This window comes from Mobula birostris, chromosome 30, assembly GCF_030028105.1.
Source record: "Mobula birostris isolate sMobBir1 chromosome 30, sMobBir1.hap1, whole genome shotgun sequence".
Classification (NCBI taxonomy): domain Eukaryota; kingdom Metazoa; phylum Chordata; class Chondrichthyes; order Myliobatiformes; family Myliobatidae; genus Mobula; species Mobula birostris.
The window spans coordinates 38,840,448-38,865,187 of record NC_092399.1 but is presented as its reverse complement, the minus strand read 5'-3'; the positions used below and the strand labels follow the sequence as shown (position 1 = coordinate 38,865,187).

Here is a 24,740-nt window from a genome sequence, read left to right as displayed (position 1 = left end):
GTCGTCGATGTAGCGAAGGAAAAGTGGGGGACAGATACCAGAATAGGCACGGAACACACATTGTTCCACAAACCCAACAAAAAGGCAGGCATAGCTAGGACCCATACAGGTGCCCATAGCTACACCTTTAGCTTGGAGGAAGTGGGAGGAGCCAGAGGAGAAATTATTAAGAGTAAGGACTAATTCCGCTAGACGGAGCAGAGTGGTGGTAGAGGGGAACTGATTAGGTCTGGAATCCAAAAAGAAGCGGAGAGCTTTGAGACCTTCCTGATGGGGGATGGAAGTATATAAGGACTGGACATCCATGGTGAAAATAAAGCGGTGGGGGCCAGGGGACTTAAAATCATCGAAAAGTTTAAGAGCGTGAGAAGTGTCATGAACATAGGTCGGAAGGGATTGAACAAGGGGGAATAAGACCGTGTCGAGGTACGCAGAAATGAGTTCGGTGGGGCAGGAGCAAGCTGAGACAATAGGTCGGCCAGGACAGGCAGGTTTGTGGATCTTGGGTAGGAGGTAGAAACGGGAAGTGCGGGGTGTGGGAACTATAAGGTTAGTAGCAGTGGATGGGAGATCCCCTGAGTGGATATAGTCGGTGATGGTGTGGGAGACAATGGCCTGGTGCTCCTTAGTCGGGTCACGATCGAGGGGTAAATAAGAGGAGGTATCCGCGAGTTGTCGCTGTGCCTCGGCAAGGTAGAGGTCAGTACGCCAGACTACAACAGCAACCCCCTTATCGGCGGGTTTAATAATAAGGTTAGGATTAGTGCGGAGGGAGTGGAGAGCAGAGCGTTCCGAAGGAGTGAGGTTGGAATGGGAACAAGGTGCGGTGAAGTTGAGACGGTTGATGTCCCGTCGGCAGTTAGCGATAAAGAGATCCAGAGCAGGCAGAAGACCAGAGCGGGATGTCCATGAAGAAGAGGAGGGTTGACGACGGGAGAAGGGGTCATCGGTGGGGGTGGAAGAGCCCTTGCCGAAGAAGTAGGCTCGGAGACGGAGACGGCGGAAGAAAAGTTCCGCATCGTGGCGAACACGGAACTCGCTGAGGTGTGGGCAAAGGGGGACAAAGATGAGGCCCTTACTGAGAACAGAGCGTTCTGCCTCCGACAGTTGAAGGTCGGAGGGGATGGTAAAGACCCGGCACAGATGAGAGCTGGGATCAGAGGGGGGCAGGGGGAGGCTGGGGGTGTCAATGGAGAGGGGAGGGTTGGGGTGAGAGGAAGGTGGAGCCTCTGAGGGCCCAGGAGTTGTTTGCGTTCAATACAATAGGACATGGCTTTAAGGTGAGAGGTGGGAAGTTCAAGGGGGATATTAGAGGAAGGCTTTTTACTCAGAGAATGGTTGGTGCGTGGAATGCACTGCCTGAGTCAGTGGTGGAGGCAGATACACTAGTGAAATTTAAGAGACTACTTGACAGGTTTATGGAGGAATTTAAGTTGGGGGCTTATATGGGAGGCAGTGTTTGAGGGTCGGCACAACATTGTGGGCCGAAGGGCCTGTAATGTGCTGTACTATTCTATGTTCTATGTCTATGTTCAGGTGGTAAGAGTTACAGTCTTAAGATGGTATGTAAGAAAGTTCATTTCAGTTCAAATGCGCAGTTGTTATTGTTGTTTTGAGGGAGATATCTGTAATCCAAGGCAAAATCCACGATAGGAGAAAAACAAATAAACAGGTGTCGTCGATCTTCCCGCTGTCCTCCGAATCCTCACATGAAGTATCACCAACAGTAGCTTATCACAAAGGGGACCATCTTCAAAGGAACCACCATCCAGACAAGGGTAGACACACCGGTAGATTCCACAAGGTTACCCGAACCACACAACGTGATAGCCACTTATCCAGTTCCATGACATAGGACATAACTCCAACAGTGATTTGCCAGAGTGGTGCCCTTTTCAGTGAACTACCACACCCAGTCAAAGGTAAGCACACACGGCAGGATATTCCCTAGGACCTTGAGGGAAGTTAGTGTGGAAATAGCAGGGGCTCTGACAGAAATATTTCAAATGTCATTAGAAATGGGGATGGTGTTGGAGGATTGGCGTATTGCTCCTGTTGTTCCATTGTTTAAAAAGGGTTCTAAGAGTAAACCTAGCAATTATCGGGCTGTGAGTTTGACGTCAGTGGTGGGTAAATTGGTGGAAAGTATTCTTAGAGATGGTATATATAATTATCTGGATAGACAGGGTCTGATCAGGAACAGTCAACTTGGATTTGTGCGTGGAAGGTCGTGTTTGACAAATCTTATTGAATTTTTTGAAGAGGTTACTAAGAAAGTTGACGAGGGTAAAGCGGTGTATGTTGTCTATATAGACTTCAGTAAGGTCTTTGACAAGGTTCCATACGGAAGGTTTGTTAGGAAGGTTCAATCGTTAGGTATTAATATCGAAGTAGTAAATTGGATTCAGCAGTGGCTGGATGGGAGACGCCAGAGAGTAGTGGTGGATAACTGTGTGTCAGATTGGAGGCTGGTGTCTAGTGGTATGACTCAGGGATCTGTGCTGGGTCCAATGTTGTTTGTCATATATATTAATGATCTGGATGATGGGGTTGTAAATTGGATTAGTAAGTATGCAGATGATACCAAGATAGGTGGAGTTGTGGATAATGAAGTAGGTTTTCAAAGCTTGCAGAGAGATTTAGGCCAGTTAGAAGAGTGGGATGAAAGATGGCAGACGGAGGTTGATGCTGATAAATGTGAGGTGCTACATTTAGGCAGGACTAATCAAAATAGGACATACGTGGTAAGTGGTAGGGCATTGAAGAATGCAGTAGAACAGAGGGATCTAGGAATAATGGTGCATAGTTCCCTGAAGGTGGAATCTCATGTGGATAGGGTGGTGAAGAAAGCTTTTGGTTTGCTGGCCTTTATAAATCAGAGCATTGAGTATAGGAGTTGGGATGTAATATTGAAATTGTATAAGGCATTGGTAAGGCTAAATTTGGAGTATTGTGTACAGTTCTGGTCACCGAATTATAGGAAAGATATCAACAAAATTGAGAGAGTACAGAGAAGATTTACTAGAATGTTACCTGGGTGTCATCTCCTAAGTTACAGAGAAAGGTTGAACAAGTTGGGTCTTTATTCTTTGGAGTTTAAAATTATGAGGGGGATTGATAGAGTTGACGTGGTTAGACTTTTTCCATTAAGAGTGGGGAAGATTCAAACAAGAGGGCATGGGTTGAGAATTAGAGGACAAAAGTTTAGGGGTAACATGAGGGGGAACTTCTTTACTCAGAGAGTGGTAGCTGTGTGGAATGAGCTTCCAGCAGAAGTGGTTGAGGCAGGTTCGATGTTGTCATTTAAAGTTAAATTGGACAGCTATATGGACAGGAAAGGAATGGAGGGTTATGGGCTGAGTGCAGGTCAGTGGGAATAGGATAGGGTAAGAGTTCGGCACGGACTAGAAGGGCCGAGATGGCCTGTTTCCGTGCTGTAATTGTTATATGGTTATATGGAGTTTAAGAAGATTTGGCTTGTTTAAAGAATACTTGAAAACTTCTACGAATGTACCTGGAGAGCATTCTGACGGTCTGAATCACTGTCTGGTATCGGGAGTGGGGGCTACTGCAGAAGATCGAAATAAGTTGCAGAAACTTGTAAAATTAGTCAGCTTCATCATGGGTTAATTGTAGCCTCAGTTGTATCCAAGACATCTTCAAGGAGAGGTGCCTTAGGAAGGTGGCATTCGTCATTAAGGATCCTCACCACCCAGGACATGCCCTCTTCTCACTGTTACCATGAGGTGCAGAAGCCTGAAGGCACACACCCAGCAATTCAGGAACAGATTCTTTCCCTTTGCTATCTGAATTGTAAATGGCCATTGAGGCCATGAACACCATCTCACCTCTTTTTATTTGTTCTTTTTGGCACTATTTATTTTAACTCAATTATTTAATAGACATCTATATAGTACTAAATGTGACTCAGTTTTCTCCCTTGTATTTATTTATCATGTATTTCATTGTACTGCTGCCATAAAGTTAATATGCAGCATGACGGCGACGAGTCAGAGGCCTTCCCAGTGACAAATGGAGTCAAACAAGGCTGCGTTCTTGCCCTGACTCTGTTCAGTATGGTATTCTCTGCCATGCTGACAGATGCCTTCCGTAACTACGAAGAAGGAATCCACGTCAGATACAGGACTGACGGCAGGGTGTTCAACCTTAGGCGCCTGCAGGCAGTTACAAAGGTGCAAGAGACTGTCATCAGAGACTTGTTGTTTGCTGATGACTGCGCACTCAATGCCAGCACAGAGCAGGAGATGCAGCGTGAAATGGACTGCTTCTCACAAGCCTGCGACAACTGCGGTCTCACTATCAGCACCAAAAAGACCGAAGTTATGTACCAGCCTGCACCAGGAAAGCCATACCAGGAGCCGCGCATCACGGCGAAGGGCCAGAACCTCCAGGCAGTCGACAACTTCACCTACCTGGGCAGCATACTCTCTCGCGCAGTGAACATAGACGCTGAGGTCAACAACAGGATTGCCAAAGCCAGCGCCGCCTTTGGGAGTCTCTGTGAGAACGTCTGGGAGCAGAGAGGACTCAGCCTTACCACCAAGCTGAAGGTCTACTGTGCAGTGGTCCTTACCACCCTCCTTTACACCAGTGAGACCTGGACTGTCTACAGCAGACACGCCAAACAGCTCAACCACTTTCACCTGAGCTGTCTCCGCAGACTCCTCCACATCAGGTGGCAGGACAAAGTCCCCGACACGGAAATCCTGGAACGAGCTGGGCTCTGCAGCGTCTACACCCTCCTGCTGAAAGCCCAAGCCAGGTGGGCTGGACATGTGGTCAGAATGCCAGACAGCCGATTGCCTAAGCAGCTGCTGTACGGAGAACTGTGACAGGGCAAGCGCTCAGTCGCGGGGCAGAAGAAACGTTACAAAGACTGCCTGAAAGCGTCCCTCAAAGGCCTGGGTGTCAACATCAACACGTGGGAGACGCTTGCCCTCGACCGTCCAGCTTGGCGCAGCAAGATCACCACAGGAGCCCGTGCAGCTGAAGTCAGGCGCATCATCGAGGCGCAACGAAAGCGTGCTGTGCGCAAGGCCCGAGCAGCATCCACTGCCACGACAGCACCCACACTTGTGTCCCACATGTGGGCGAGCCTTCAGGGCCCGGATTGGCCTCATCAGTCACCTCCGGACCCACAGCCACCAATCTCCCATTTGACTTTGAAGCCATGGTCATCTTTGACTACGAAGGACGAACAACAACATGCCAATGCTGTTAAACCTGATTCTGATTCTGAAAGTGCTGGAGGAACGCAGCAGACCAGGCAGTATCTATGGAGGGAAATGGACAGATGCCATTTCAGGACTAGAGGAGGGAAACTTCTTCAGCCGATTATTACCTTGAAGAGATATATAATGAAGACTCTCAGTTCATAAAGTTAACTGTTTGTTTCTCTCCACAGATACTGCCTTACCTGTTGAGTTTCTCTGGCATATCGTGTCTGTTGTCCCCTGTGCTAAATATGTTTCAAATGGATTTTTTAACCAAGATTTTCTACTTGTGGGGAAAAGCAAGACTTAAGGCCATTTTTATATAGGCATCCGTTAGTCTCGTGAGACCATGGATTTATGCCTTGGAAGGTTTCCAGGGCGCAGGCCTGGGCAAGTTTGTATGGAAGACCGGCAGTTGCTCATGCTGCAAGTCTCCCTTCTCCACGCCACCGCATTAGGACCCACACAACTTGGCACCGGTGTCGTCGCAGAGCAATGTGTGGTTAAGTACCTTGCTCAAGGACACAAAACATTGTCTCAGCCAAGTCTCGAACTAGTGACCTTTAGATCACTAGACGAACGCCTTAACCACTTGGCCACGCGCCAACATAAGGCCATTAGATAAACAGGATAATGAACAAATCAAACATAGAATTGAGAAAGGAACATCACCCAGAGGATGGTGAACACATGAAGCTTACTCCACATTGATGCAGGGTGCGGATGCACATGAGGAGAGGCGACTTAAATATATTAAACGGGAGAGAACAGAGATAGTTGCCAATAGGGTTGTGAAGGATGTGAAGAGATCTAAGTGGAGCAGAATTGCTGGAATATACTGGCCAAGCTTAAGGCCACAAGACCATTAGATATAGGAGCAGAAGCAGACCATTTCATCATGGGCTGATCCAATTCTTCCAGTCATCCCCACTCCCCTGCTTTCACCCCATACTCTTTGATGCCCTAGCTAATCAAGAACCTAACTATCTGTGCCTTAAATGCACCCTATGATTGGCCTCCACAGCTGCTCATGGCAACAAATTCCACAGATTTACCACCCTCTGACTAAAGTAATTTCTCTGCATCTCTCTTCTAAATAGACGTCCTTTAATCCTGAAGTCGAGCTCTCTTGTCCTGGACTCCGGTACCATGGGAAATAACTTTGCCATATCTAATCTGTTCAGGCCTTTTAACATTCAAAATGAGATCCCCCCTCATTCTCCTGAACACCAGGGAATACAGCTCAAGAACTGCCAGACATTCGTCATACGGTATCCCTTTCATTCCTGGAATCATTCTCGTGAATCTTCTCTGATCTCTCCAATGCCAGAATATCCTTTCTAAAATAAGGAGTCCAAAACTACACACAATACTCTAAGTGTGGTCTCATGAATGCCTTATAGAGCCTCAACATCACATCCTTGCCCTTATATTCTATACCTCCAGAAATGAATGCCAATATTGCATTTGCCTTCTTCACCACCAACTCAACTTGGAGGTTAACCTTTAGGGTATCCTGCACAAGGACTCCCAAGTCCCTTTGCACCTCTGCATTTTGAATTCTCTCCCTATGTAAATAATAGTCTGCCCGTTTATTTCTTCCAACAAAGTGCATGACCATACACTTTCCAACGTTGGATTTCATTTGCCACTTCTTTGCCCATTCCTCTAAACTATCTAAGTCTCTCTGCAGGCTCCCTGTTTCCTAAACACTACCCGCTCCTCCACCTATCTTTGTATCATTAGCAAATTTAGCCATAAATCCATTAATCCCATAGTCCAAATCATTGACATATATTGTGAAAAGCAGCAGTCCCAACACCGACGCCTGTGGAACTCCCCTGGTAACCGGCAGCCAGCCAGAATAGGATCCCTTTATTCCCACTCTCTGTTTTCTGCTGATCAGCCAATGCTACATCCATGCTAGTAACTCCCCTGTAATGCCATGAGCTCTTATTTTGCTAAGCTGCCTCATGTGTAGCACCTTGTCAAAGGCCAACTGAAAATCCAAGCATACCACATCTACTGCATCTCCTTTGTCTACTTTGCTTGTAATTTCCTCAAAAAATTGCAGTAGGTTAGTCAGGTAGGATTTTCCTTTCAGGAAACCATGATGGCTTTGGCTTGTCTTGTCATGTGCCTCCAAGTACTCTGTAATTTCATCCCTAACAATCAAATCCAATAACTTCCCAACCACTGATGTCATGCTAACAGGTCTATAGTTTCCTTTCTGCTGCCTCCCATGCTTCTTAAATAGCGGAGTAACACTTGCAATTTTCCAGTCATCCAGTACATTGCCGGACTCTTGATTTTTGAAGGATCATTGTTAATGCCTCCGCAATCTCTCCAGCTACTTCCTGCAGAACCCAAGGTACATTTCCTCAGGTCCTAGAGATTTATTCACCCTCAGACCATTAAGCTTCCTGAGCACCTTCTTAATTGTAATTTTCACTGCACAAACTTCACCTCCCTGACACTCTTGGATGTCCGGTATACTGCAGATGTCTTCCACTGTAAAGGCTGATGCAAAATACGCATTCAGTTCCTCTGCCATCTCTGCGTCTCTCATTACAATATCTCCAGTGTCATTTTCTATTGGTCCTATATCTACCCTCAACTCTCTTTTACCTTTTATATACTTGAAAAAGCTTTTAGTATCTTCTTTGATATTAGTCGCCAGCTTCCTTTCATGATGCATCTTAGTTTCCTTCTGCAAGTTTTAAAAGCTTCACAATCCTCTATCTTCCCAGCTTTGTGATACATTGCACATAATTACTTCAGTTTCATTCAATGCTGTATATGGATAAGTATATATGAGGTTTAACAAAAATTGTTGAATCATAATAAATTGCTTGCTAGGGAATAATTATATAGTCCACTGAATACTCCCATCAACTCAGAAGGAATGAAGAATGATATGTTATTAAGTCTTGTATAGGCATAGAACACCATGTCATTGAAGTTAAATTACATGTCACTGCAACAAAAAATGGTCAGTATGTACCAAAATAAATGCATTGACTGTTAAAATTAAAGTCCAAATCTTGCAGCTTATCTCAGCATCACTCCAAGAAAACATGAATGTAACTGACACATGTGGTGAAGTGAAAAACTGACAGTAGCTCCTCTTCATGCACCCTGACAGATTTCTCATTAACCTCATCAGGAAGGCTAGATAATAGGCAGCTGATTTTTTCCTGCCAGCATTACAACCCACTGTAAGTTTCAAAAAATCACTCAACATTTCTAAAGCTTGCCCATGAGCTGACTGCTCTTCATTCCTGAAGCTGATATTTCAGACATTAACTTGAAATTGTAGCTCAAACTTGGCTCTTACTTGTAAATGAGTATAATATGTTCTAAGAGCCCAAAACGCCACTTACCCAAAAAGTTCAAATTTGAATAAACCTCTGAATTTTGACATCATTTTCTTTCATTATTTTGGTGAGCTCTTCTCCATAAGTTATCTCTTGCTTCTCCACATCCAAATGCTCTTGGTTGCTCTTACCTTGCTGTGTATCTGTGTTTGACCAACCAAAATCAGGATGTTTGATGCCATTATAGATAAGCAGAAGTTGAGTAGTATAATGGATCGTTCTGATTTTATGAATCTGTGGAAACATAATGGAAAAGCAAATCAAATGATTTACATATAAATACATTGTGCTATTCTTCAGCTATAAACATCTGTGCAGTTGAGCATATACTTAAAATCACTTAGAACTTCTAATATGGCCCATCAGGTCCATTCCACACAATTTCATTCAACACTGTCAATACATCTTATTATGAGTGCACACTCATTGACAGAGCTGCATAATTTAGTATCCTATTAATATATCTGTCTTGTTCACATCAACTACACATGCACATTCCCTTTGTGGAGGCTTCCTTGAGTTTCTTAATGAATTTATTCGTGATTGATTTCTATCCATGGGCTTTAGTTTGGATTCTGCATTGTGCTATTATTAAAAAGTCTATTCTACTAAACTACTTCATAATTGTAAAAAATTCAGAGGTAATTTTTATTCTCAAGAAAGAGCCCTATGCTGCTAATTTTTCAGAAAGTAAGATTTTCCTGTTTTACTCTTTGTAAGTCATTTGTGGACCTTATTGCTGATAATGTTAAGTATAGAACTGAATATAATATTTGATATTGTACATTACATTTCTGCTTTTCTATTACTGACCCATTGTGTTCATTTTTTCATGGGTTTGCTAATATTTATTCTTAGTTTTATTGACTAAATGCCATTGGATTTTCTTGTACTTTTACACCATTTAGATTCTTATCTGAAAGGAAACAAATGAAAGGTTAGGTTCAAGTCACTTTCCATTTGGCCAGAAGTGATAGTACAAAATGCAGGCTATTAACGCTCTATCATCTCTCCCTGTCTCTTATTACCAAGCAATTTTGGATCTGTTTTGCCAATTTGCCATGGATCCTATGAGCCCTAACTCTTTAACCCATTCTCCCATGTGTGACATTATCAAAGGCCAAACTAAAGTCCATACAAATCTTGCTGACATCAATACAATTTGTTACCTCTTCAAGGTATTCAATCCAATTTGCCATACCTCCAGTGGCAGCCTGGGATAAAGTCCACCCAGTCCTTGTGATGCATGCAACTGTAAGCTCACTAAAGCATCAAGTACCTCCTTTTTGTCTATGGAGTCTTGCAATGTATAAAGGATAGGAAGCTCGTAGCAGAGGAAGTTCTGGTGGTGCTTTGTGCCTTCTTCCATGAAGACATGGAAAACAGCTGTTTAATTCTTGTGCCATTCCTTGTGTCATATTACAAATTACGTCACCTCTGTATGTAGAAGAACAACATACTCTTTGCTCATCTTTTCCTTTTTACTTTACTGTTGAAGCTCTTGTAGCTGAGGAAGTTGAACATGATGTGGGATAAGATGACAATTGGATGTGGATACACTGATGTTATAGAGGATGGAGGAGAGGATGTTGGCCAAAAGAGTACTGGATAATAAAATGCAGAAAGAAACATCAAGCTGAAGTGATGTTTATAGAGTGTGTCTCCAATGCAGAATGGCATGGGGATAGTTGGAAACACAGTTCAACTGGCATTCTGCTTATAATTCCATAATTTAGCTATCATGATGGGCATTTTATCCTGTCATTGCATCATCCAGCCTAATTTGTCTATGCCAACTAAAACTGACACATGAGCTAGATCCATTTGCCTACATTTGGCCCATACTACTCCTGAAACAATCCCACCCACGTACCTTCCAAGTGTCTTTCAAATGTTGTTAAAGTACCTGCTTCACCCATTTCCTCTGGAAATCCATTCCATGTATTGGCTACTCTCCGCATGAAAAAGTTTCCTCTCAGATTTGTATTCCACAACCCTGGGAAAAAGACTGTCGCATTCGTCATTTCTATGCGCTCATAATTTTTATGCAGTTTGGTCACATTAAATAGATTTTTGACTTGTTTTTCTATTCATTCTCAAGGGAAATGAGGTGTATGAGTAATTGAGATAGATGAGCTGTTAGACAAATTTATCTCAATCTCCAATGAAAGGACAATGTTTTATCCTTCAAAGTTGCTGGTGAACGCAGCAGGCCAGGCAGCATCTCTAGGAAGAGGTACAGTCGACGTTTCAGGCCGAGACCAGTTAGTCCTGACGAAGGGTCTCGGCTTGAAACGTCGACTGTACCTCTTCCTAGAGATGCTGCCTGGCCTGCTGCGTTCACCAGCAACTTTGATGTGTGTTGCTTGAATTTCCAGCATCTGCAGAATTCCTGTTGTTTATGTTTTATCCTTGTTGCCTTTCTTCAAATTGATGCCAGAGAGTGGCAACTCGTCTGCAGCTCTAAAGTGAATCATCAAATATTCCCATTTAGGGCTACCACAGCTGACATCTCCACTCACACCCATAGGTACTTCAGTAAGGAACATCATTTAAAAACATCCAAAAAATCTATTGATCTTCAAAATCAGCGGACTCTAGATTACAGACCACCGAAGGAGCAAGTGCAGTTTCCCCTTTAAGAAAACAGGGTAACCGGGCTGGGCTGCAGATAAAGCTGAAACACAGGGCCCTGAGACTCGCTACCATTCTCCTGACTAGTGTCAGTCTCTGGAAAGTAAAATTGAAGCTCTCAGACCAAGATTGCTGTACCAGAGAGACATCAAGAAGTGGTATGTACTCTGTTTCACGGAGACATGGTTCCTCCCCAGCATTCCAGACATAGCCCGAGGGCTTCACCTTCCATTGCATTGGAGAGACAGTGATGTCAGGTAAAGGCAGAGATTGTGGTGTTTACTTCATGGGTTAACTCATCATGGTGCAAGATATGGAAGTTCTGTTTCAGTTCTGCTCCTCTGAGCTGGAACATCCATCAGTTAAGTGTTACCATTTAGATTAGGGGGACACTAAGTCTTCGTTTATTGTCATTTAGAAATGCATGCATTAAAAAATGATACAATGTTCCTCCAGTATGATATCACAGAAACACAAGACAGACCAAGACTAAAACTGACAAAAACCACATAATTATAACATATAGTTACAACAGTGCAAAGCAATACCCTAATTTGATAAAGAGCAGACCATGGGCACAGTTAAAAAAAAAGTCTCAAAGTCCCGATAGCCCCAACATCTCACGCAGATGGTAGAAAGGAGAAACTCTCCCTGCCATGAGCTTCCAGCGCCATAAACTTGCCGATGCAACATCCTGGAAGCACCCGACTCTGAGTCCGTCCGAAAACTTCGAGCCTCCAACCAGCCCTCCGACACTGAGTACTGAGCACCATCTCTGCCAGGGGCTTTGACCCTGTCCCCGGCCGCCAAGCAATAAGCAAAGACGAGGACTCGGGGCCTTCCCCTCTGGAGATTTCGGATCACACAGTAGCGGTGGCAGCGAAACAGGCATTTCAGAAGTCTCACCAGATGTTCCTCTGTGCTCTCACGTCTGCCTCCATCAAATCAGAATTGTTCACGGCATCCTACTTGACAGATAACAGATATTCATCACCGGAGAGGCCGCCCGCGCTGCGTCGCATCGTCATCTTCTCCTCTACTGAAGGAGTTTCCCAGCATCATCCTGGCTGGGATGTACGTTCCAGCACGGGACAACGTCAAGCTAGCACTGGAAGAGCTGAGTATGTGATCAACAGTCATATGCAGTGCAACATGCTGTCTTCGCAATCACTGTGGGATCTCCAAGTTGTCTCTAACCTACTACCACCACATGTCACCAATGGAATCAGAGGAGTCAACACAATTGACCACTGTTAAATCATCATCAAGAACATTTAAAGTGCCATCCCACAAATGCACTTTGGTAAGTCTGATTATTTGGCTGTACTTCTACTCCTGGTGTACAGGCAGAGACTGAGCACAAAGGCACCAAAGGTGAGGACCATGAGGGTATGGTCAAGGGAGGTGGAGAAGCACTTACAATAATTTATGGACCATATCCAGGGATCACCATTGGATCTGAATATGTTGCAGTTGTCACCGATTTCATCATTATCTGTATGGATGAGTGTGTGCCTTTGAGATCATAGCAGACATCAACATTCCCACCATTTATTTTACAGCTGCAGAGTCCAACCATGGGTCTGAGAGGATATTTTCACACGGACTGAAAACGGTGCACGCTTAAATTGTATTTTTGCAATGTGCATAGGGTAAATATTTAGAATGAAAATTGATAAATCATGTCTTTTTGATTTGTTTCATTAATTGAAGGGTATAATGAAATACAATGTAACAAGAAAAACTTCATGTTTCGTAAACTTTTCCTTCCCTGCCTTTATTCCAGTAGTGGAGCAAGAACGGTTAATAGGGCAAGAGTATTTCAGTTACTGTGTGACTGCAGGAGTATTTCAGTTACTGTGTGACTGCAGGAGTATTTCAGTTACTGTGTGACTGCAGGAGTATTTCAGTTACTGTGTGACTGCAGGAGTATTTCAGTTACTGTGTGTCTGCAGGAGTATTTCAGTTACTGTGTGGGTGCAGGAGTATTTCAGTTACTGTGCGACTGCAGGAGTATTTCATTTACAGTGCGACTGCAGGAGTATTTCAGTTACTGTGTGGGTGCAGGAGTATTTCATTTACAGTGCGACTGCAGGAGTATTTCAGTTACTGTGTGGGTGCAGGAGTATTTCATTTACTGTGTGACTGCAGGAGTATTTCAGTTACTGTGTGACTGCAGGAGTATTTCAGTTACTGTGTGGGTTCAGGGGCATTTCAGTTACTGTGTGACTGCAGGAGTATTTCAGTTACTGTGTGACTGCAGGAGTATTTCAGTTACTGTGTGGGTTCAGGGGCATTTCAGTTACTGTGTGACTGCAGGAGTATTTCAGTTACTGTGTAGGTGCAGGAGCATTTCAGTTACTGTGTGACTGCAGGAGTGTTTCTGTTACTGCCTGACTGCAGGAGTATTTCAGTTACTGTCTGACTGCAGGAGTATTTCAGTTACTGTGTGTCTGCAGGAGTGTTTCAGTTACTGGGTGTCTGCAGGAGTATTTCAGTTACTGTGTGCCAGCAGGAGTATTTCAGTTACTTTGTGACTACAGGAGTATTTCAGTTACTGTGTGTGTGCAAAAGTATTTCAGTTACTGTGTGGGTGCAGGGGTATTTCAGTTACTGTGTGGGTGCAGGAGTATTTTAGTTACTGTGTGACTGTGGAAGTATTTCAGTTACTGTGTGACTGCAGGAGTATTTCAGTTACTGTGTGGGTTCAGGGGCATTTCAGTTACTGTGTGACTGCAGGAGTATTTCAGTTACTGTGTGACTGCAGGAGTATTTCAGTTACTGTGTGGGTTCAGGGGCATTTCAGTTACTGTGTGACTGCAGGAGTATTTCAGTTACTGTGTAGGTGCAGGAGCATTTCAGTTACTGTGTGACTGCAGGAGTGTTTCTGTTACTGTCTGACTGCAGGAGTATTTCAGTTACTGTCTGACTGCAGGAGTATTTCAGTTACTGTGTGTCTGCAGGAGTGTTTCAGTTACTGGGTGTCTGCAGGTGTATTTCAGTTACTGTGTGCCAGCAGGAGTATTTCAGTTACTGTGTGACTACAGGAGTATTTCAGTTACTGTGTGTGTGCAAAAGTATTTCAGTTACTGTGTGGGTGCAGGGGTATTTCAGTTACTGTGTGGGTGCAGGAGTATTTTAGTTACTGTGTGACTGTGGAAGTATTTCAGTTACTGTGTGACTGCAGGAGTATTTCAGTTACTGTGAGGGTGCAGGGGCATTTCAGTTACTGTGTGACTGCAAGAGAGTTTTAGTTACTATGTGACTGCAGGAGTATTTCAGTTACTGTGTGACTGCAGGAGTATTTCAGTTACTGTGTGGGTGCGGGAGTATTTCAGTTAATGTGTGACTGTGGAAGTATTTCAGTTACTGTGTGACTGTGGAAGTATTTCAGTTACTGTGTGACTGCAGGAGTATTTCAGTTACTGTGTGACTGCAGGAGTATTTCAGTTAATGTGTGACTGCAGGAGTATTTCAGTTACTATGTGACTGCAGGAGTATTTCAGTTACTGTGTGACTGCAGGAGTATTTCAGTTACTGTGTGACTGCAGGAGTATTTCATTTACAGTGCGACTGCAGGAGTATTTTAGTTACTGTGTGACTGCAGGAGTATTTCAGTTACTGTGTGACTGCAGGAGTATTTCAGTTACTATGTGTCTGCAGGAGTAATTCAGTTACTGTGTGACTGCAGGAGTATTTCAGTTACTGTGTGTCTGCAGGAGTATTTCAGTTACTGTGTGTCTGCAGGAGTATTTCAGTTACTGTGTGGGTGCAGGAGTATTTCAGTTACTGTGTGACTGCAGGAGTATTTCAGTTACTGTGCGGGTTCAGGGGCATTTCAGTTACTGTGTGTCTGCAGGAGTATTTCAGTTACTGTGTGACTGCAGGAGTATTTCAGTTACTGTGTGGGTGCAGGAGTATTTCAGTTACTGTCTGGGTGCGGGAGTATTTCAGTTACTGTGTGACTGCAGGACTATTTCAGTTAATGTGTGGGTGCGGGAGTATTTCAGTTACTGTGTGACTGCAGGAGTATTTCAGTTACTATGTGTCTGCAGGAGTATTTCAGTTACTGTGTGGGTGAGGGAGTATCTCAGTTACTATGTGTCTGCAGCAGCATTTCAGTTACTGTGTGGGTGCAGGAGTATTTCAGTTACTGTGTGACTGCAGGAGTATTTCAGTAACCTGTGTGACTGCAGGAGTATTTCAGTTACTGTGTGACTGCAGGAGTATTTCAGTTACTATGTGACTGCAGGAGTATTTCAGTTACTGTGTGGGTGCAGGAGTATTTCAGTTACTATGTGACTGCAGCAGCATTTCAGTTACTGTGTGGGTGCAGGAGTATTTCAGTTACTGTGTGACTGCAGGAGTATTTCAGTTACTATGTGACTGCAGGAGTATTTCAGTTACTATGTGTCTGCAGCAGCATTTCAGTTACTGGGTGGGTGCAGGAGTATTTCAGTAAACTGTGTGACTGCAGGAGTATTTCAGTTACTGTGTGGGTGCAGGAGTATTTCATTTACTGTGTGACTGCAGGAGTATTTCATTTACTGTGTGGGTGCAGGAGTATTTCAGTTACTGTGTGACTGCAGGAGTATTTCAGTTACTGTGTGGGTGCAGGAGTATTTCATTTACTGTGTGACTGCAGGAGTATTTCATTTACTGTGTGACTGCAGGAGTATTTCAGTTACTGTGTGGGTGCAGGAATATTTCAGTTACTGTGTGACTGCAGGAGTGTTTCTGTTACTGTGTGGGTGCAGGAGTATTTCAGTTACTATGCGTCTGCAGGAGTATTTCAGTTACTGTGTGTCTGCAGGAGTATTTCAGTTACTGTGTGACTGCAGGAGTGTTTCTGTTACTGTGTGGGTGCAGGAGTATTTCAGTTACTGTGTGTCTGCAGGAGTAATTCAGTTACTGTGTGACTGCAGGAGTATTTCAGTTACTGTGTGTCTGCAGGAGTATTTCAGTTACTCTGTGGGTGCGGGAGTATTTCAGTTACTATGTGTCTGCAGGAGTATTTCATTTACTGTGTGGGTGGAGGAGTATTTCATTTACTGTGTGACTGCAGAAGTATTTCAATTACTGTGTGACTGCAGGAGTATTTCAGTTACTGTGTGGGTGCAGGGGCATTTCAGTTACTGTGTAGGTGCAGGAGCATTTCAGTTACTGTGTGACTGGAGGAGTATTTCAATTACTGTGTGGGTGCAGGAGTATTTCATTTACTGTGTGACTGCAGGAGTATTTCAGTTACTGTGTGACTGCAGGAGTATTTCAATTACTGTGTGGGTGCAGGAGTATTTCATTTACAGTGTGACTGCAGGAGTATTTCAGTTACTGTGCGGGTTCAGGGGCATTTCAGTTACTGTGTGTCTGCAGGAGTATTTCAGTTACTGTGTGACTGCAGGAGTATTTCAGTTACTGTGTGGGTGCAGGAGTATTTCAGTTACTGTCTGGGTGCGGGAGTATTTCAGTTACTGTGTGACTGCAGGACTATTTCAGTTAATGTGTGGGTGCGGGAGTATTTCAGTTACTGTGTGACTGCAGGAGTATTTCAGTTACTATGTGTCTGCAGGAGTATTTCAGTTACTGTGTGGGTGCGGGAGTATCTCAGTTACTATGTGTCTGCAGCAGCATTTCAGTTACTGTGTGGGTGCAGGAGTATTTCAGTTACTGTGTGACTGCAGGAGTATTTCAGTAAGCTGTGTGACTGCAGGAGTATTTCAGTTACTGTGTGACTGCAGGAGTATTTCAGTTACTATGTGACTGCAGGAGTATTTCAGTTACTGTGTGGGTGCAGGAGTATTTCAGTTACTATGTGACTGCAGCAGCATTTCAGTTACTGTGTGGGTGCAGGAGTATTTCAGTTACTGTGTGACTGCAGGAGTATTTCAGTTACTATGTGACTGCAGGAGTATTTCAGTTACTATGTGTCTGCAGCAGCATTTCAGTTACTGGGTGGGTGCAGGAGTATTTCAGTAAACTGTGTGACTGCAGGAGTATTTCAGTTACTGTGTGGGTGCAGGAGTATTTCATTTACTGTGTGACTGCAGGAGTATTTCATTTACTGTGTGGGTGCAGGAGTATTTCAGTTACTGTGTGACTGCAGGAGTATTTCAGTTACTGTGTGGGTGCAGGAATATTTCAGTTACTGTGTGACTGCAGGAGTGTTTCTGTTACTGTGTGGGTGCAGGAGTATTTCAGTTACTATGCGTCTGCAGGAGTATTTCAGTTACTGTGTGTCTGCAGGAGTATTTCAGTTACTGTGTGACTGCAGGAGTGTTTCTGTTACTGTGTGGGTGCAGGAGTATTTCAGTTACTGTGTGTCTGCAGGAGTAATTCAGTTACTGTGTGACTGCAGGAGTATTTCAGTTACTGTGTGTCTGCAGGAGTATTTCAGTTACTCTGTGGGTGCGGGAGTATTTCAGTTACTATGTGTCTGCAGGAGTATTTCATTTACTGTGTGGGTGGAGGAGTATTTCATTTACTGTGTGACTGCAGAAGTATTTCAATTACTGTGTGACTGCAGGAGTATTTCAGTTACTGTGTGGGTGCAGGGGCATTTCAGTTACTGTGTAGGTGCAGGAGCATTTCAGTTACTGTGTGACTGGAGGAGTATTTCAATTACTGTGTGGGTGCAGGAGTATTTCATTTACTGTGTGACTGCAGGAGTATTTCAGTTACTGTGTGACTGCAGGAGTATTTCAATTACTGTGTGGGTGCAGGAGTATTTCATTTACAGTGTGACTGCAGGAGTATTTCAGTTACTGTGCAGGTGCAGGAGCATTTCAGTTACTGTGTGACTGCAGGAGTATTTCAGTTACTATGTGACTGCAGGAGTATTTCAGTTACTCTGTGACTGCAGGAGCATTTCAGTTACTGTGTGACTGCAGGAGTATTTCAGTTACTGTGTGACTGCAGGAGTATTTCAGTTACTGTGTGTCTGCAGGAGCATTTCAGTTACTATGTGACTGCAGGAGTATTTCAGTTACTGTGTGGGTGCAGGAGTATTTCAGTTACTGTGTGCCAGCAGGAGTATTTCAGTTACTGTGTGACTACAGGAGTATTTCAGTAACTGTGTGTGTGCAAAAGTAATTCAGTTACTGTGTGGGTGCAGGGGTATTTCAGTTACTGTGTGGGTGCAGGAGTATTTTAGTTACTGTGTGACTGTGGAAGTATTTCAGTTACTGTGTGTCTGCAGGAGTATTTCAATTACTGTGTGGGTGCAGAAGTATTTCATTTACTGTGTGGGTGCAGGAGTATTTCAGTTACTGTGTGACTGCAGGAGTATTTCAGTTACTGTGCGGGTTCAGGGGCATTTCAGTTACTGTGTGTCTGCAGGAGTATTTCAGTTACTGTGTGACTGCAGGAGTATTTCAGTTACTGTGTGGGTGCAGGAGTATTTCAGTTACTGTCTGGGTGCGGGAGTATTTCAGTTACTGTGTGACTGCAGGACTATTTCAGTTAATGTGTGGGTGCGGGAGTATTTCAGTTACTGTGTGACTGCAGGAGTATTTCAGTTACTATGTGTCTGCAGGAGTATTTCAGTTACTGTGTGGGTGCGGGAGTATCTCAGTTACTATGTGTCTGCAGCAGCATTTCAGTTACTGTGTGGGTGCAGGAGTATTTCAGTTACTGTGTGACTGCAGGAGTATTTCAGTAACCTGTGTGACTGCAGGAGTATTTCAGTTACTGTGTGACTGCAGGAGTATTTCAGTTACTATGTGACTGCAGGAGTATTTCAGTTACTGTGTGGGTGCAGGAGTATTTCAGTTACTATGTGACTGCAGCAGCATTTCAGTTACTGTGTGGGTGCAGGAGTATTTCAGTTACTGTGTGACTGCAGGAGTATTTCAGTTACTATGTGACTGCAGGAGTATTTCAGTTACTATGTGTCTGCAGCAGCATTTCAGTTACTGGGTGGGTGCAGGAGTATTTCAGTAAACTGTGTGACTGCAGGAGTATTTCAGTTACTGTGTGGGTGCAGGAGTATTTCATTTACTGTGTGACTGCAGGAGTATTTCATTTACTGTGTGGGTGCAGGAGTATTTCAGTTACTGTGTGACTGCAGGAGTATTTCAGTTACTGTGTGGGTGCAGGAGTATTTCATTTACTGTGTGACTGCAGGAGTATTTCATTTACTGTGTGACTGCAGGAGTATTTCAGTTACTGTGTGGGTGCAGGAATATTTCAGTTACTGTGTGACTGCAGGAGTGTTTCTGTTACTGTGTGGGTGCAGGAGTATTTCAGTTACTATGCGTCTGCAGGAGTATTTCAGTTACTGTGTGTCTGCAGGAGTATTTCAGTTACTGTGTGACTGCAGGAGTGTTTCTGTTACTGTGTGGGTGCAGGAGTATTTCAGTTACTGTGTGTCTGCAGGAGTAATTCAGTTACTGTGTGACTGCAGGAGTATTTCAGTTACTGTGTGTCTGCAGGAGTATTTCAGTTACTCTGTGGGTGCGGGAGTATTTCAGTTACTATGTGTCTGCAGGAGTATTTCATTTACTGTGTGGGTGGAGGAGTATTTCATTTACTGTGTGACTGCAGAAGTATTTCAATTACTGTGTGACTGCAGGAGTATTTCAGTTACTGTGTGGGTGCAGGGGCATTTCAGTTACTGTGTAGGTGCAGGAGCATTTCAGTTACTGTGTGACTGGAGGAGTATTTCAATTACTGTGTGGGTGCAGGAGTATTTCATTTACTGTGTGACTGCAGGAGTATTTCAGTTACTGTGTGACTGCAGGAGTATTTCAATTACTGTGTGACTGCAGGAGTATTTCAGTTACTGTGTGGGTGCAGGAGTATTTCAGTTACTATGTGACTGCAGCAGCATTTCAGTTACTGTGTGGGTGCAGGAGTATTTCAGTTACTGTGTGACTGCAGGAGTATTTCAGTTACTATGTGACTGCAGGAGTATTTCAGTTACTATGTGTCTGCAGCAGCATTTCAGTTACTGGGTGGGTGCAGGAGTATTTCAGTAAACTGTGTGACTGCAGGAGTATTTCAGTTACTGTGTGGGTGCAGGAGTATTTCATTTACTGTGTGACTGCAGGAGTATTTCATTTACTGTGTGGGTGCAGGAGTATTTCAGTTACTGTGTGACTGCAGGAGTATTTCAGTTACTGTGTGGGTGCAGGAGTATTTCATTTACTGTGTGACTGCAGGAGTATTTCATTTACTGTGTGACTGCAGGAGTATTTCAGTTACTGTGTGGGTGCAGGAATATTTCAGTTACTGTGTGACTGCAGGAGTGTTTCTGTTACTGTGTGGGTGCAGGAGTATTTCAGTTACTATGCGTCTGCAGGAGTATTTCAGTTACTGTGTGTCTGCAGGAGTATTTCAGTTACTGTGTGACTGCAGGAGTGTTTCTGTTACTGTGTGGGTGCAGGAGTATTTCAGTTACTGTGTGTCTGCAGGAGTAATTCAGTTACTGTGTGACTGCAGGAGTATTTCAGTTACTGTGTGTCTGCAGGAGTATTTCAGTTACTCTGTGGGTGCGGGAGTATTTCAGTTACTATGTGTCTGCAGGAGTATTTCATTTACTGTGTGGGTGGAGGAGTATTTCATTTACTGTGTGACTGCAGAAGTATTTCAATTACTGTGTGACTGCAGGAGTATTTCAGTTACTGTGTGGGTGCAGGGGCATTTCAGTTACTGTGTAGGTGCAGGAGCATTTCAGTTACTGTGTGACTGGAGGAGTATTTCAATTACTGTGTGGGTGCAGGAGTATTTCATTTACTGTGTGACTGCAGGAGTATTTCAGTTACTGTGTGACTGCAGGAGTATTTCAATTACTGTGTGGGTGCAGGAGTATTTCATTTACAGTGTGACTGCAGGAGTATTTCAGTTACTGTGCAGGTGCAGGAGCATTTCAGTTACTGTGTGACTGCAGGAGTATTTCAGTTACTATGTGACTGCAGGAGTATTTCAGTTACTCTGTGACTGCAGGAGCATTTCAGTTACTGTGTGACTGCAGGAGTATTTCAGTTACTGTGTGACTGCAGGAGTATTTCAGTTACTGTGTGTCTGCAGGAGCATTTCAGTTACTATGTGACTGCAGGAGTATTTCAGTTACTGTGTGGGTGCAGGAGTATTTCAGTTACTGTGTGCCAGCAGGAGTATTTCAGTTACTGTGTGACTACAGGAGTATTTCAGTAACTGTGTGTGTGCAAAAGTAATTCAGTTACTGTGTGGGTGCAGGGGTATTTCAGTTACTGTGTGGGTGCAGGAGTATTTTAGTTACTGTGTGACTGTGGAAGTATTTCAGTTACTGTGTGACTGCAGGAGTATTTCAATTACTGTGTGGGTGCAGAAGTATTTCATTTACTGTGTGACTGCAGGAGTATTTCAGTTACTGTGCAGGTGCAGGAGTATTTCAGTTACTGGGTGTCTGCAGGAGTATTTCAGTTACTGTGTGACTGCAGGAGTATTTCAGTTACTGTGTGTCTGCAGGAGTAATTCAGTTACTGTGTGACTGCAGGAGTATTTCAGTTACTGTGTGACTGCAGGAGTATTTCAGTTACTGTGTGTCTGCAGGAGCATTTCAGTTACTGTGTGGGTTCAGGGGCATTTCAGTTACTGTGTAGGTGCAGCAGCATTTCAGTTACTGTGTGGGTGCAGGAGTATTTCAGTTACTGTGTGACTGCAGGAGTATTTCAGTTACTATGTGACTGCAGGAGTATTTTAGTTACTGTGTGACTGCAGGAGTATTTCAGTTACTGTGTGGGTGCAGGGGTATTTCAGTTACTGTGTGACTGCAGGAGTATTTTAGTTACTGTGTGTCTGCAGGAGTATTTCAGTTACTATGTGTCTGCAGGAGTATTTCAGTTACTATGTATCTGCAGGAGTATTTCAGTTACTGTGTGGGTGCGGGAGTATTTCAGTTAATATGTGTCTGCAGGAGTATTTCAGTTACTGTGTGACTGCAGGAGTATTTCAGTTACTGTGTTGGTGCAGGAGTATTTCATTTACTGCGTGACTGCAGGGGTATTTCAGTTACTGTGTGTCTGCAGGAGTAATTCAGTTACTGTGTGTCTGCAGGAGTATTTCAGTTACTGTGTGCCAGCAGGAGTATTTCAGTTACTGTGTGACTACAGGAGTATATCAGTAACTGTGTGTGTGCAAAAGTATTTCAGTTACTGTGTGGGTGCAGGAGTATTTTAGTTACTGTGTGACTGTGGAAGTATTTCAGTTACTGTGTGGGTGCAGGAGTATTTCAATTACTGTGTGGGTGCAGGAGTATTTCAATTACTGTGTGACTGCAGGAGTATTTCAGTTACTGTGTGACTGCAGGAGTATTTCAATTACTGTGTTGGTGCAGAAGTATTTCATTTACTGTGTGACTGCAGGAGTATTTCAGTTACTATGTGACTGCAGGAGTATTTCATTTACTGTGTGGGTGCAGGAGTATTTCAGTTACTGTGTGACTGCAGGAGTATTTCAGTTACTGTGTGACTGCAGGAGTATTTCAGTTACTGTGTGACTGCAGGAGTATTTCAGTTACTATGTGTCTGCAGGAGTGTTTCAGTTACTGTGTGACTGCAGGAGTATTTCAGTTACTATGTGACTGCAGGAGTATTTCATTTACTGTGTGACTGCAGGAGTATTTCAGTTACTGTGTGATTGCAGGAGTATTTCATTTACTGTGTGACTGCAGGAGTATTTCAGTTACTGTGTGACTGCAGGAGTATTTCAGTTACTGTGTGGGTTCAGGGGCATTTCAGTTACTGTGTGACTGCAGGAGTATTTCAGTTACTGTGTGACTGCAGGAGTATTTCAGTTACTGTGTGACTGCAGGAGTATTTCAGTTACTGTGTGACTGTGGAAGTATTTCAGTTACTGTGTAGGTGCAGCAGCATTTCAGTTACTGTGTGGGTGCAGGAGTATTTCAGTTACTATGTGACTGCAGGAGTATTTCAGTTACCATGTGTCTGCAGGAGTATTTCATTTACTGTGTGACTGCAGGAGTATTTCAGTTACTGTGTGATTGCAGGAGTATTTCAGTTACTGTGTGCCAGCAGAAGTATTTCAGTTACTGTGTGACTACAGGAGTATTTCAGTTACTGTGTGTGTGCAAAAGTATTTCAGTTACTGTGTGGGTGCAGGGGTATTTCAGTTACTGTGTGGGTGCAGGAGTATTTTAGTTACTGTGTGACTGTGGAAGTATTTCAGTTACTGTGCGACTGCAAGAGAGTTTTAGTTACTATGTGACTGCAGGAGTATTTCAGCTACTGTGAGGGTGCAGGAGTATTTCAGTTAATGTGTGACTGTGGAAGTATTTCAGTTACTGTGTGACTGCAGGAGTATTTCAGTTACTGTGTGACTGCAGGAGTATTTCAGTTACTGTGTGACTGCAGGAGTATTTTAGTTACTGTGTGACCGTGGAAGTATTTCAGTTACTATGTGACTGCAGGAGTATTTCAGTTACTGTGAGGGTGCAGGGGCATTTCAGTTACTGTGTGACTGCAGGAGTATTTCAGTTACTGTCTGGGTGCGGGAGTATTTCAGTTACTGTGTGACTGCAGGACTATTTCAGTTAATGTGTGGGTGCGGGAGTATTTCAGTTACTGTGTGACTGCAGGAGTATTTCAGTTACTCTGTGTCTGCAGGAGTATTTCAGTTACTGTGTGGGTGCGGGAGTATCTCAGTTACTATGTGTCTGCAGCAGCATTTCAGTTACTGTGTGGGTGCAGGAGTATTTCAGTTACTGTGTGACTGCAGGAGTATTTCAGTAACCTGTGTGACTGCAGGAGTATTTCAGTTACTGTGTGACTGCAGGAGTATTTCAGTTACTATGTGACTGCAGGAGTATTTCAGTTACTGTGTGGGTGCAGGAGTATTTCAGTTACTATGTGACTGCAGCAGCATTTCAGTTACTGTGTGGGTGCAGGAGTATTTCAGTTACTGTGTGACTGCAGGAGTATTTCAGTTACTATGTGACTGCAGGAGTATTTCAGTTACTATGTGTCTGCAGCAGCATTTCAGTTACTGGGTGGGTGCAGGAGTATTTCAGTAAACTGTGTGACTGCAGGAGTATTTCAGTTACTGTGTGGGTGCAGGAGTATTTCATTTACTGTGTGACTGCAGGAGTATTTCATTTACTGTGTGGGTGCAGGAGTATTTCAGTTACTGTGTGACTGCAGGAGTATTTCAGTTACTGTGTGGGTGCAGGAGTATTTCATTTACTGTGTGACTGCAGGAGTATTTCATTTACTGTGTGACTGCAGGAGTATTTCAGTTACTGTGTGGGTGCAGGAATATTTCAGTTACTGTGTGACTGCAGGAGTGTTTCTGTTACTGTGTGGGTGCAGGAGTATTTCAGTTACTATGCGTCTGCAGGAGTATTTCAGTTACTGTGTGTCTGCAGGAGTATTTCAGTTACTGTGTGACTGCAGGAGTGTTTCTGTTACTGTGTGGGTGCAGGAGTATTTCAGTTACTGTGTGTCTGCAGGAGTAATTCAGTTACTGTGTGACTGCAGGAGTATTTCAGTTACTGTGTGTC

At 43.8% G+C, this 24,740-nt stretch overlaps 1 protein-coding gene across 1 annotated transcript in view; it reads right to left on the bottom strand.

Moving 5' to 3' along the window:
* Positions 1 to 24,740, bottom strand: part of LOC140190525 (adhesion G protein-coupled receptor B2-like) — a 1,142,782-nt gene that overhangs the window by 236,068 nt on the left and 881,974 nt on the right. Inside the window, exon 19 of the mRNA XM_072247176.1 lies at positions 8,743 to 8,845. Within this exon, the coding sequence (XP_072103277.1) occupies positions 8,743 to 8,845 (103 nt within the window). The remainder of the gene's footprint in view (positions 1 to 8,742; positions 8,846 to 24,740) is intronic.